General features: G+C 41.3%; 2 protein-coding genes across 4 annotated transcripts in view; one reads left to right on the top strand and one right to left on the bottom strand.

Moving 5' to 3' along the window:
- UTP18 (UTP18 small subunit processome component) overlaps positions 1–9654 on the bottom strand; it is a 39513-nt gene extending 29859 nt beyond the window's left edge. For both annotated transcript variants that reach the window (XM_082678824.1, XM_082678823.1), the window contains exons 1-4: positions 9247–9654; positions 7496–7608; positions 5215–5313; positions 3119–3186 (exon numbers count right to left, since the gene is read on the bottom strand). In XM_082678824.1, the coding sequence (XP_082534950.1) occupies positions 3119–3186; positions 5215–5313; positions 7496–7608; positions 9247–9576 (610 nt within the window). In that variant the 5' untranslated portion in view covers positions 9577–9654. The remainder of the gene's footprint in view (positions 1–3118; positions 3187–5214; positions 5314–7495; positions 7609–9246) is intronic.
- A 450-nt stretch (positions 9655–10104) lies between these two features.
- MBTD1 (mbt domain containing 1) overlaps positions 10105–13228 on the top strand; it is a 67486-nt gene continuing 64362 nt past the window's right edge. Inside the window, exons 1-2 of one of the 2 annotated variants that reach the window (XM_082678306.1) lie at positions 10105–10326; positions 10937–11000. Coding sequence is in view for 1 of the 2 variants with exons in the window: in XM_082678305.1 (XP_082534431.1) it covers positions 10306–10326 (21 nt within the window). In the remaining variant the exon portion in view is untranslated. The remainder of the gene's footprint in view (positions 10327–10936; positions 11001–13228) is intronic. The other variant, XM_082678305.1, reaches the window with a different exon arrangement.

The raw sequence follows: 13228 nt of genomic DNA, 5'->3' as shown, positions 1-13228 counted from the left end.
ATTATACTGTGCACCTTAAACTTATACAGTGCTCTATGTCAATTATATCTCAGTAAAACTGGAAGGAGGGCTTCCCTGGTGGCACAGTGGTTGAGAGTCCACCTGCCGATGCAGGGGTCACGGGTTCGTGCCCCGGTCTGGGAGGATCCCACATGCCACGGAGCGGCTGGGCCCGTGAGCCATGGCCACTGAGCCTGTGCATTCGAAGCCTGTGCTCCGCAACAGGAGAGGCCACAACAGTGAGAGGCCCGTGTACCGCAAAAAAAAAAAAAAAAAAAAACTGGAAGGAAAAATAATAATAAAAAATAAATAAAATAAAAAATTTATGTTTAACATATTAGAGATAATGAAAGGCAAGACTCAGAATTAAGCCAGAGAACTAGACTATTAAAAAAAAAAGAACCAAATGGAAATTCTAGAACTGAAAAACAGTAATTAAAACTAACACCCCAGTGGATGGTGTTAACAGGATATCAAAATTACCTGAAGAGAGAATTAGTGGTCTGGAAAAAGGATCAGAAAAAAATATCCAGACTAAAGTACAGAAAGCAGAAAGACAGAAGATACAGAAAAGAACACAGTCTACAGCCATAACACCCTGAATGCACCTAATCTCATCAGAAAAGAACAAAGAATGTTTTAAAAAAAATTTTTAACATACATGTAATTGGTATCCCAGAAGGAAAGAAAGAATGGAACAAAAACAACGTGTGAAGAGATAACAGGCAAGAATTTCCAAAACTTAGAAAAGACATGTAGCCAGATTCAACAGCACCTATGAAGACCAAGCAGAATACAAAGCAAGCTAAAAACAATGGAATACTGCGGCAGGGGGCTGGGGGGTGGGGGGTGGGGGTGAATAAATTGACCAAACAGCAACAATAAAACTCCATAATATTAAGGAATTACTACTGATTTCTGAAGGTGTAATGATAATAGCATTATAGCTGTGTTTAAAGGGAGGAGTACTTCTCTTTCAAAGATGCTCAATCTAGGGACTTCCCTGGTGGTCCAGTGGTTAAGACCCCGTGCTTCCACTGTAGGGGGCACAGGTTCAATCCCTGGTCAGGGAACCTGCATGCCAGTGGGCCAGTGGGGGGTGGGGGGGGGAAAGGTAATTCAGGAAAAAAAAAAAAGATAATCTAGTATTTACAGATAAAAACAAATAATATGTTGGAGATAACTGTGAAGCTGGGTTGTAGTCACCACTCCGCCAATAAGTATACCTTGGACAAGTCACTTCTATCTTTTTGAACTTTACTACTGTCATATGTACAATTAAGGTATTAGACTTGGATATCCCAGATAGTAACAGACTGGCTAACTGTTGACCTAATTCATTTCCTTTTTCTCCTGGGCACAAGGACAATCTATATTTCCTTGTATTGCATGCAGTTAGTGTGGCCTCATGACTGAGTTCTGGCCAATAAAATGTAGGTGAAAGTATCACGTAGCACTTCCAGGACAGGACAATAAAAACTTCCCTTGGTGAGTTCTCTCTCTTCTCCTATAAGTCAACTGGTGGTCAATATCCTAGGCAACATGGCAAGAGCCAGCCTGAAGATGGCAGAATGTCTATAAACTTGGGTCCCTTAAGTAGAGCATCACCTTCTCACCACCTCAATTGTACTCACAGGAAAAAAAACAATTCTACTGGATTAAGCCACTGGGATCTGGGAGATTTCCTGCTTCAATGTCAGCATAAACCTAATCTATATCTAAACTGCTGTAGTTCTATGAATCCAATATTCTAAAATGGATAATAAAATTATATTTCATCCAGGAAGGTAAACTGATGACCGAGATTTATAATTATGCCATGTAAAAAGAAGTGACAGGATGGGACTTCCCTGGTGGTCCAGTGGTTAAGACTCCACGCTCCCAATGCAGTGGGCATGGGTTCGATCCCTGGCCTGGGAACTAGGATCCCACATGCTGCGTGGGGCGGCCAAAAAAAACAGTGACAGGACAAGATGATTAACATATTTAAAAAAACCTGGAAAGACATTTCTCAAATAACAGAAGACTTTTATATGAAAGAGAGATAAGATTATATCTCTTCGAAAGGGAGGACTACAGTGTAGGGAGGCCAAATTTCAATAGTAAAAAAATTACAATTAGTTTTTAAAGAGAAGAAGAAAAGAGGAAGAAATTAATAAAGAGCACAACATTATTTGAAATATTTAAGCAGAGGCTAAATTATCATCTAACAGATGTTATAGAGAAGTTTCTTGCAGCAGATAAAGTTGGGCTACATCACTAAGAGTCCTTCAACCTCTAAAACAATCTGGTTGGAAACCAGAAGGTAAGTTTCTACTTAATAATAGATTAAGTTTTCTAACAGAATTATATAAAACTGGCTCCTTGTAAGGGCTCCCTATACGTGAATACCATGAAGACTGACATGGGTGGGGAGATGGGAGGGAGAGGTGATGATGATAATCAAACAGAGGTTCATCAGATACCAAAGATGGTAAGAAAGCAGCTCCTGTATTACAATGGGAGGATATACTCTGGAGTTCCTCAAGGATTTCAGAAGTCAATTCCAAGGCTAAAATTTATAACTCCAAGAACTCAAATCAGATCTTGGCCAAACCATCCATATAAATAATATCTAAACTCAAAGATCTAAACAGCAGAAAACAGTTTTGGTACAAGTCAAACTTAAAATCTGCAGTTGAAAAATAGGTTTTTAGAAAGTGAATAATCATCTGGGCCTAACCTGACATGTGCTCCTTAGAAAGACATTCCATTTCCTAGTGGATAGCTAGATCAGCTGCTCATGTCTTTGGAAGGGGCTCTGAATCAAGAAATAACAGTACTACTTATTTTTTACTTAATCTATGCCATAATGTAACACAGTTCTGTTGAGGAAAAACATCATAAAATCCATCCATTATTGTCTCTACAAGTAAAGAATATGCTACTAAGTACCTCTTACACTATTGTAGAAGAGCTTCCTTCAGAAAAATGATAGACTTCAAAACCAGACATTAAAAAAAAAAAAAAGACATATTTCAAACACCAGGTTTTAACAAGCCTCGTGGGAAACCTCAAACAATAACAGAACAGGAATAGGAATCTATTTACCAACTTAAACAGAGGTGTCAACACTCACCATCTGAAGATGTTTTCCGCTTATTGGTTTCTGCCCAGGCAGGTACTCCCCCCATGGCATGCTGGAATCTAAGCAAAAATGTAAAAATAAAATTTTGTAGTGACCACTGTATTTATATAGAGTTTAATACATTTCAAGAATATAGGTCAGAGCATGAATAGAATCTCTTCCAAAGAAGTTATCATCTTTCAGAACAGAAGGGCTACTCACACAGGATAGTCCTAAATTGGTAATAACCACCTGGATACATATTTGTTGTTATTTATTTACATCTAGTTACACAGTTGTCTTATTTGCACATATCAACACACCAGATTTGGTGACTAAGTAAAGAAATAGAAATCTCTTTGTGGTTATAAATCAATGCTATAGTACACAGAGTACACAAAAGAATACTAGAACATGTCTGAAAGAAAACAACCAGATTGGTAAAATAAACAAAACTTCATCATATATCCTTTGCATAAAATGGGAGCATTTCATCCTGGAAAAAGTAAGCTTCAGGAGAAGCATGACAGTTATATTCTGAAGGGCTGGTATTTGGAAGCCTGAAAAGAATCTTTCTGTTTAATGCAGAATCACAGACAAGTCCACCAAACTAAGCCCACTAGCCATAAGTAACTAGAAAACTGGACAAAATATGTGAAACTATTTTCAGGAATTGGACAACAGGCAACATAGGACTATGATCTCTAAGAGAAGAAAAATAACAAGGTGAGCAATGCCATTACTGGGATTTTCCCCTCAAGGCATTTTTATAAGACCCTGACACAGAAACAAGGAGAAAAAAGATCAGATTTGAAAGAGGCTGAAACAACACGAATTTGAGGGGCAGTCAACTGTAGAAGAAAAAGAGAAAGAGCTCCAGAAATCTGCACAGGGGTCCACAGACACTTCTTCTGAATACTAAACTGCACACTCATAGGATGAAACTCCATGAGGTCAAGCAAAGAACTACTAGGGGTCTGTAAGTTGCACAGAACCAAAACTCAGACATTTGAGTTCAACCAGTCAGAGGAAGGGTCCTTACTGAACACTCAGGGCATTCAGGAGAGATCCCAGGAAGGTCATAACTTAATAAGGGGGCTAAACCAGCCTAGAATAAATGCTACTGTAGAAGAAAGCTAAAAACAAATCCTGAAAGGATCAAAGTGATTTCCAAGTCAATTAACTGCCTGCCAAGGCAAAGTTCAACACACATTAAAAGCAAAAAACAAAATCCAGACACTGAATAACATTCACACTGCCCAGAATCCAATCAAAATTACTAGATATACAGAGAAGCAGAAAAACATGAACCATAACCAGAAGAAAAAGCAGTCAACAGAAACAGAAATGACCGACCTGACAGAATTAGCACACAAGGACTTTAAAATAGCTAATACACATAAAAAGGAACAAAATTGTGCCATTTGCAGAGATGTGGATGGACCTAGAGACTGTCATACAGAGTGAAGTAGGTCAGAAAGAGAAAAACAAATACCCTATGCTAACACATATATATGGAATCTAAAAAAAGAAAAAAGGTTCTGAAGAACATAGAGGCAAGACAGGAATAAAGACGCAGACAGAGAATGGACTTGAGGACACGGGCAGGGGGAAGGGTAAGCTTACACAAAGTGAGAGAGTGGCATGGACATATATACACTACCAAATGTAAAACAGACAGTTAGTGGGAAGCAGCCATATAGCACAGGGAGATCAGCTCGGTGCTTTGTGTCCACCTAGAGGGGTGGGATAGGGAAGGTGGGAAGGAGATGCAAGAGGGAGGAGATGTGGGGATATATGTATAGCTGATTTGTTATACAGCAGAAACTAACACACCACTGTAAAGCGTTTATACTACAATAAAGATGTTAAAAAAAATAATATCATTGATTATATTTAAATGGTGGGATTACAGGTTTTTTCCAAAGTTTTTTGTACTTGATTCCTTCTCAGGCCCCCATACTAAAACTTAATCATGTCTTCCAAGAACAATGCTCTTCCAATTCAAAACGGAAATCTGACTACCCAAGAAGCCAAAGACTGAGCAAATCAAAATAAAATACTGGTTATAAATACATCTTGGCAAACCTATAAAAAAGGACACTTACTCTTCCTTAAGTCTCTTTTGAAGCTCATCTTTTGAAAGTTTATTTTCACTGGCATTTTTCATCATATCTTTCCGAAAACGATTGTTCATCATGTCAACCCTATAAAAAAAACAGAAAACAGCATGCTTTCAATAACTTAAAGAATCAACATAAATAGTTGCTGCCTTTAGTATTTTGAGCAAACAACATAGGTCAAGATTTATAAGATGTGGAACATCTCCAATGCACATTCTCCATTCTTCCCGAAACAAAAAGGAATCTCCAATATTTTGGATCATCTAGTTTACCCTTTGAAGAGTTATTTCAAATTCACAATTACTTATCTAGACACAGCTTATGCCATTCACCAAAATAAATTCCAGGTAAATCAGAGTTAAATACAAAAAAACAAAAAAAAAACAAAAACCCAAACCTTAAAATACTGTGAAGGAAAAATACAGGCAAATATTTCTCTCTCTCTGAAGAACTTTTTACTGAAAACAACAGCCAAAAAAAAAAAAAAAAAAAGGAAAAGTGTCATAGACTTCACTACATCAACATTAAAATATTCTGTGCATCAGACAACATTAAAACAAACTTAAAGGCAAACAAAAAGCTAGATAATGTGCAATAAATTTGACATATAAAGGTTTGAAATTCTCAATATGCAAGGAGCTGATATACTAAAATCATTAATAAACAGTCTCATCTGCCATTTGCGACAACATGGATGACCCTGGAGGACGTCAAGCTAAGTGAAATAAAACAGACATCAAAGAGAAGTACTGCATAATCTCACTTATATGTGGAATCTGAAAAGAATAGAATACGTAGAAGCGAAGAGCAGAATGATGGTTACCAGGGGTGAGAAGGTAGAGGAAATAGGGAGATGTTGGTTAAAGGGTACAAAGCTGCAGTTACGTAGCATGACTGCAGTTAATGACAATATTGTACGCTGGAAATTAGCTAAGGGAGTAGATTTCAGGGGCTCTCACCACAAATAAAAATGGTAACCATCTGAAGAAATGGAAATGCTAATTAGTTCACGTAACTATAGTAATAACTTCACCGTGTATACATATAGCAAATTATCATGTTGTACACCTTATGTACAATTTTTATTTTAAAAATAAAAAAACAAAATGAAAGTCTCCAGTAGACAAATACGCAAAGACATAATGGAGACTACTTTTAAGAAAAACCAACACTAATAGTTTTCTCAACACAAGTTACATGTTTCCTACCCTAAACTGTCACCCGAAACTGACAATGTCTGAAAAAAGAGAAATCATTGCTTTTATTTTTTTTTAAGATTTTTTTGATGTGGACCATTTTCAAAGTTTTTATTGAATTTGTTACAATATTGCTTCTGTTTTATGTTGTAGGTTTTTGGCCGCAAGGCATGTGGGATCTTAGCTCCCCCACCAGGGATCGAACCCGCACCCCCTGCACTGGAAGGCAAAGTCTTAACCACTTGGACCGCCAGGGAAGTCCAGAGAAATCATTGCTTTTAAAATGGAGTGAAACGGACACTCTTCAATGGAAAGGTAAATTAGCAGAACCTCAGGGTCAGCCTGGCAGTATTTATCAAGAACCTTAAAAATGTCTGCTCTTTGACTAAGTTCATCTATCTCAAAGAATCTTTCTTAAATAATTTTAAGTAGAAAAAGATTTATGCATAAAGATGCTCATCTCAACATCAATCTATTAAGAGGAAAAATATTTATCCAACGATAGCTACGTAAATTATGGTTAAATCATATAATGGACTATAATACATCCATTTTAATATGTTTATAAAGGTTTTTTTTTTTAATTGGGGAAAATACTTGCAATACAATACATTCTCATCTTAAGGTACATATTGTACATTATGGCTAACTTTTTTTGGTCTTTTCTCAATTTCAGGCATTGTGTTAAGAGCTCTACATACACTATTTAATCTCAAGAGCCTTCTGATATAGTTACTATTATCCCTATTTTACACATGAGAAAAGGTAGGTTCCAAACTTGCCAATGGTCAGTTAGGAACTGGCCTAACTAGGAGGCAAACTCAGGTCTGACCCCAAACACTGTGCTCTTTTAGCTTTTCTATACAGCACAGAAGAAAGAGGGAGAGATGTATGCCAACATGTTAACAGTGGTTCTCCCTTGGTGATGGGATTATGAATGATCTTTGCTATACTTTCCAGTATTTTTCAAGTCTTCACGTACTCACATATTCAGAAAGAGAACTTTCTTAAAACCTGCAAAGTAACTTTTGAAGAATCAGGGACTCCAGAAGAAAAATTAGGCAACCTACATCTCCTCATCTTCATCTTCTTCATCCAACCAAACTGGCTTCTTCTGAGGTGGAAAATTATCTTTTGCTTCATTCTCCACTTCAGAGTCACCTGAGTCTTCTTGTACTTGAACCTAGAAAAGACAAAATACCCACAAGCACTGAGTCTTTCATACCCCATGGTGGCAGACTTTGCAGAATAGTGGCTTGTAGAATGCTTTGTTTTCATGGCCCTCTTATCAAATTATGGGACAGAATGCTACCACAGCAAATGCTGGAGATCGAACAGAAAATGAGGAGATTAGAGAATGGCACCCCCCGTTGGACACATGAGGTAAGATTGGAATAGTCAAAGAGTCAACTTGCTGAAAGGAAAAAACCAAGTAAGACAAGTAAAAAAGGTAAGTTGACAGATGAATAAAGGAGCAGGGAAAATCACAGAACTACAGAAATCACAGGACCAAAGGCAGACACCAAAGATAAAATAACATGACTGAATGTCATAATTAAGTCATATTTCATATTCATAAACATACTTCTCCACTTTTCTTAACTGTTCTTGACCCCTTACCTCCTCAAGAAACTTTATACTACCCAAACAAATCTAAATCTAGACCACAGAATTTCACCTGAAGTGAGCTTGAGAGCTTTCCCAAAACCACATGATAGAAATGTCCAAATGATTTCTACTTGCTCTATTATTGGCCTATGATCCTTCAAAGCCCAACAAACCCCACCTCACTTAAACTGTTTCTTTTCCCGAATGGGAAACTGTCACACAGTTCAGCATTTTTCCAGTAGCATTTCTCTATCTCCCAACTAGATTCTGCAACCTCTCCCATAAGCACCCAAATGAGGTTCTGGCAATCAACTGATACTTGGTAGGTCTGCATTCGTTTATCAAACTGAGTAATTCTCAGTGAGGCTTTGCTTGACTACCCTATGTAAAATTTCACAGGCCCCCTCGACACACGCTTATCTCCCTTTCTTGAACGCCTTTATTTTTTTTTTCCTTCAGCACTTCACTGACATAACTTGAATTTTATCTTCTGCCTCTGCCACTAAGTATCCAAGCTCCAAGAAGGCAGGGATTTTTGTTAGTTTTCGTCCACTGCTGTTTCTCCTCCAGTGCCTAGAAACTGCCTGAGACTTCCTATATTGGAAGAAAAGACACGTATAGGATGAAAAAAAAAAAAAAGCAAAAAGCATGCAAAAAAATTATAATCAATTAATCATGCAGGGTTTGCACTGCCAGGAGAAGTATCTGGCGCCAAACTGGCTCACAAATATTACTTTAATAGACGAATACACGGTCACTCTCAAAAGCTGGCTTATCAACCACTCGATGTGGTTGTTAAAACAGACTCCCAGGCCTGTGCCCACGAATTCTGATTTCACAAACGAAGTGCAACCTCTGAATCACAGCAAAGTATTGAGGCAGGCGATTGAATGACCAAGAGAGAAGAAACACTGAGCCTGGGGAGAAAACAGTGGAACTGAGCCACTGCCACTAATCGAAAGATGCTCACGATTAGTTGGCTAAACGAATATGTGTTGAACACCTGCTGCATACCAGGCTCAGCGGCTCCCTCGGGGGCGGAGAAAGGCGCGGTCTCCGCCCTCCCGGGACTTTCAGTCTGGCACCCCGCGGCGCCCGCATTCCCGGTTCCCTCCCACCTGAACGCTCCCCTGCGCCACAGGTCGCCCAGGCTCCGCCCTCGGAGGCACACCGCCCACCGAGCGCCCAGCCCGCACGCCGCGGCCTCCCTCACCCGCGGGCCCCGCAGACGCCGCAGCAGCGCGTCCTCGTCGTCCTCGACGTCGCCGAAGACCAGCTCCTCCAAGCACCGCTCCACGGCCGGCTTGTCCTCCTCCAGCGTCTGGCGGTTCCGCTGCCGGAGCCGTCTCTCTTCCTCGGCCGCGACTACGGCGGCCGCCGCGCGCGGCCGGGCCGGCGATTTCCGCTGAAATGAAGGAGCAGCCTTTTGGAGCGGCCCGCCCGGCCCCGCGGCTCTATCGTCCGGCCTCATTCGGGTCTTCCGGTCTGGTCTCGCTCCGGCTCTCCGGTCCGGTCTCGTTCGGCTCCTCCGTTCCGGCGGCATGGTTCGGTTTGAGAAGGAACGCAGGTGCTCACGTGGATCCTCACTGCGCGTGCGCCGAGGCCCTTGCTTTTCGTAGCGGCTGAGGCCACGGGGGGCCGGAAAGAGGCTGCACCGCCCTGTGAGCACGTGACCAGCACTGTCCCCCTTGTGTAACGCCCATCCCCTCACGAGCCCCTCCCCGTGTGGGAGTTCCTCCGAGAGAACCAATCTTCCGGGTGGAGGGGGAAGCGGCGTGACTGGAGTGGAAATTTTTTTCCAACAGAACTTCGCAGCTGCAATTGATTGAAAGGAGCGCAAGAAAGCCAGGGTATAAACTGAGATGACAGGCTAAAACTGCTACTCTTCTTCCTAACTTTTTAACCACTCGACTTACAGGAGCCCAATCGCCTTTTCCACCCCTTCGTCTTGGTACGGCCCTCGGAGTACGGAGCCTGCAGAGGGTCCCACGCTGGAAGACAGACGGAGGGTATGTAGGGAAGTGGGCCAATCGGGGCGCGGGTCACGGCGCAGGCGCGCTGGGGAGGGAGGGCTATGCTAATGTTGTTGATATCCTGGGGCCACCCGAGTTAAAGGGGGGAAATCCGGGGGCTGCCGCCGCCGCCACCGGTCTGGGCCCAGTCGGGGCCCCCCTGTAGTCGCCGTAGTCCCGGGGAGAGGCGCCTGCCCCCAGCTCGGGAGGGGGCGCCGCGGGCCCGGGGAGCACGGACAGCCCCTACCCATGAGGCCCTGATGGAAAACACAAAGGATCTGGTGAGAGCCGAGCGCGGCATCTGCTTTGTGTGCCAGGTTGGGGGGACGCCGGCAGCCCCCCGACCCCAGGAACCCCTGCAGCCCCCTGACCCCGCTCCCAGGCCTGCTTCTCCATCCCACGCCCCCTCCACCTCCGGAGCCCCCCTCCCCCTACCGGCCGTTAAACGATTCGGGGGTTCCCCTCCCCCCATCCCCGGACTCATCAGGGTTCTCTCTATCCTCTTTACTTTTTGGAAGAAAAATTTTAGAAGAAAGTTCTCTTCGTTCCGGTCTCCCGTCCCCCTTCAGCTCTGGCTTGGGGAGAAAGGCTGGATTTGAGACTTCCTTTTTTGGCCGCCCAAGAATCGGGGAGTGGAGTCTTCACTTCTCCCAAGGGGGCAGAGTTTTGGTGCTTTGCAGGGGAAGGCGCCTCTCGGCTGTGGGGCAGGTGCCACGAGGCGTTTCGCACGTGGAGGTGGAAAAATTGAAAGGGGGCGGGGTGGGCACGTGTGGGATGGGAGAGGTGGGAGTGGTGATTGGGAAGCCGCCGCCTATTTAAAAGGGTTCTAGGTCGGTGGGCTTTTACGACCGTTGCGTTCTCTTTTGTGAAATAAGAATCCTAACATTTCAGAGTCGGAAGAGACATTAGAGGTCACCCAAAGCAGCCGTCCCCTGTGCAGCCTCTCTGACAAGTGGTAGGTAGCCTGGCCTCTGCCTAAACCCCTGCAAACACTGAGCGCTCGCTGCTGCCATGGAAAGCCCTTGCCGTTCAGTTCTGATTGTTGTCTGCCTACCCTTATTAGACTCTTTAGACTCATTCATGTCCTTATTAAGTGGATTCCCTTTTTACTTCTCAAATTTTCTCTCACATTCTCCTCACCCACTGCTCATTGGCCTATATTTTGTGTGCCAGGAAAGAACAGCAGGGAAGTGGGGGAAGGAGGGCTTGAGAGATAGTGAGAGCCGTCTGAAAACTTTGTTTTGTTACATTTGTCAGTTCAAATGTGCTGGCTTCTATGTCTGAGAATGGTTGATATTTTTCTACAGGAAGTTTGGGAAATAGGATCTGGGAATTTCATGGCTGTTTTCTCTCACTAGTGCATCTTTTTAAAGTTAGAAATTTCAGCATTCTATCTCAAATCACATTTCTCGTTGCCTAAATCACTTTCCCTAAGGGATGCCTAAATTGCCTCTTGGAGATAGTACCAAAGCTGTTAGAAGCATCTCCTGGTAGAGGGATGATCAGAAGAACTGCACTCCCCACCACCACCTCCTTTTGACCTGTGTTTTCCTTTCAAGCTGGGCTTCCTGCTTGGGGCCCCTCCTTCACAATACATTCTCTTTTTCGTTTCCAATTTTTAATGAGATATGAAATTTTTGCAACACTTTTAATATTTGCCTAGAGTTTGCAATATTTTTCATGCTTCTTGTATTAGTATACATCAGTAGTTATCACTCGGTGGTTTAGATAGTTCAGTTCTACTATTGTCACTTAGCATTTTTCTAATACTCTCCTTCATTTGGTGAGCTATGCTGCTTCCAAGAGAAGTTTTATTGGCATAGGAATCTTGGGGGCACATGTTTTCCTCTTCCTAATATGGTGAAGTGGGAGTCAAGACGTAACAGATAAAATGTAGAGGTAATGAATCTAGTATAAAAGCCAGAGAATGAATTTTACTTTAAACTCCCAGTCCCCCGGTTAAAATGTTAGAGCACAGAAATTGTTTTCTCTCCCCCTTTTATGACTTGGAGACTGTTGCTCTGCTCTAATGTGCTTACACTGTATTTTTTTTCATTTGTTTACCTCTACACCGATGAGTGTTTAGAAAGAAAATAGCTGTCTTTTTTTGCACCACCTCCTTCCCTGAATAACAAGTAGCTTCTACTTATGTAGAACCCCATACTCCACGCTTCTGGGTGACTTGCAAATTATGGCAAAAACTGTCTGAATAAGTATCTGTTCATAAATATCTTATGTTGAACCATGTTTTTTAACTGTCCAGTTTTTAATTTTGTACACACTTTGACATGTGATATTTTCTCTAAATCTAGTCACTGAAAGTTAACATGGGAATGAATACTAGATACTGATAAAAGTTAATGGAGCTGCATAATTCTGTCTTGAAAGTTTTCATTAACGTGAAATTCCCAAGTTCCTGTTCACTTTAAACATGAACTGTCATGACTTAAGCTGACTGACTTTGGAGACGTTTGCATTCTAAACATACTAGACAGGAATGACTGGTTTTATTTTTAAAGAAGACACTACTGTATATTTTTATGGCTGGTTATATGTTGATTTAATTAGTGTCTAAACCTTTTCTTAGATGTTCAGAGGCTTCAAACCCTCAGTTTCATCAGAAATTAAAACTATTTAAATTGTTTTAAATGTAACATAGTTGTCAAAGGAAGGTTAAACTATAGCTTAGAAGTGAAAACAACCTATTAATGTTATAAATACAAAACCACTAGATTACTGAAAGCCATGAGTTCTCAGTGATTTGAGTGACCACATCCTAAAATTAGACAAGTCACTATTCTTTTGGTTGCTCTTTGTTTCTCAATTGTTCATCTTTAAAATGTTTGCTAAGTAAGATTTAACTTTTTCATATTTATAATGTTAAGGTAAGCCAATTATCATTAGTTTCAGAGTTTCAGATCCAAAAGAAAGATAAAAACATCAGGATGGTAAAAGAGGAAGGAGTTAATAGTTAAACTAAGATATGCATCCTAACACTAGGGTATTCTTAACTGTCCAAGGCTACTTTTAATTTTATACAAAAATTGCAAATTGTTTGATTTTAGTCATGAATTTTAAATAAGCCTTTGTTTTTTTAGGATTTTTTTCCCATAAATTTAAAATTTCTTACTGCAACCCACAAGGAAGGGTGGAAAGAAAACAATTCCCATTTGAATAAACCCT

Source organism: Grampus griseus (genome assembly GCF_964374135.1).
Source record: "Grampus griseus genome assembly, chromosome: 20".
Taxonomy (NCBI): Eukaryota; Metazoa; Chordata; class Mammalia; order Artiodactyla; family Delphinidae; genus Grampus; species Grampus griseus.
This window is presented reverse-complemented; position numbering and strand designations above follow the sequence as displayed.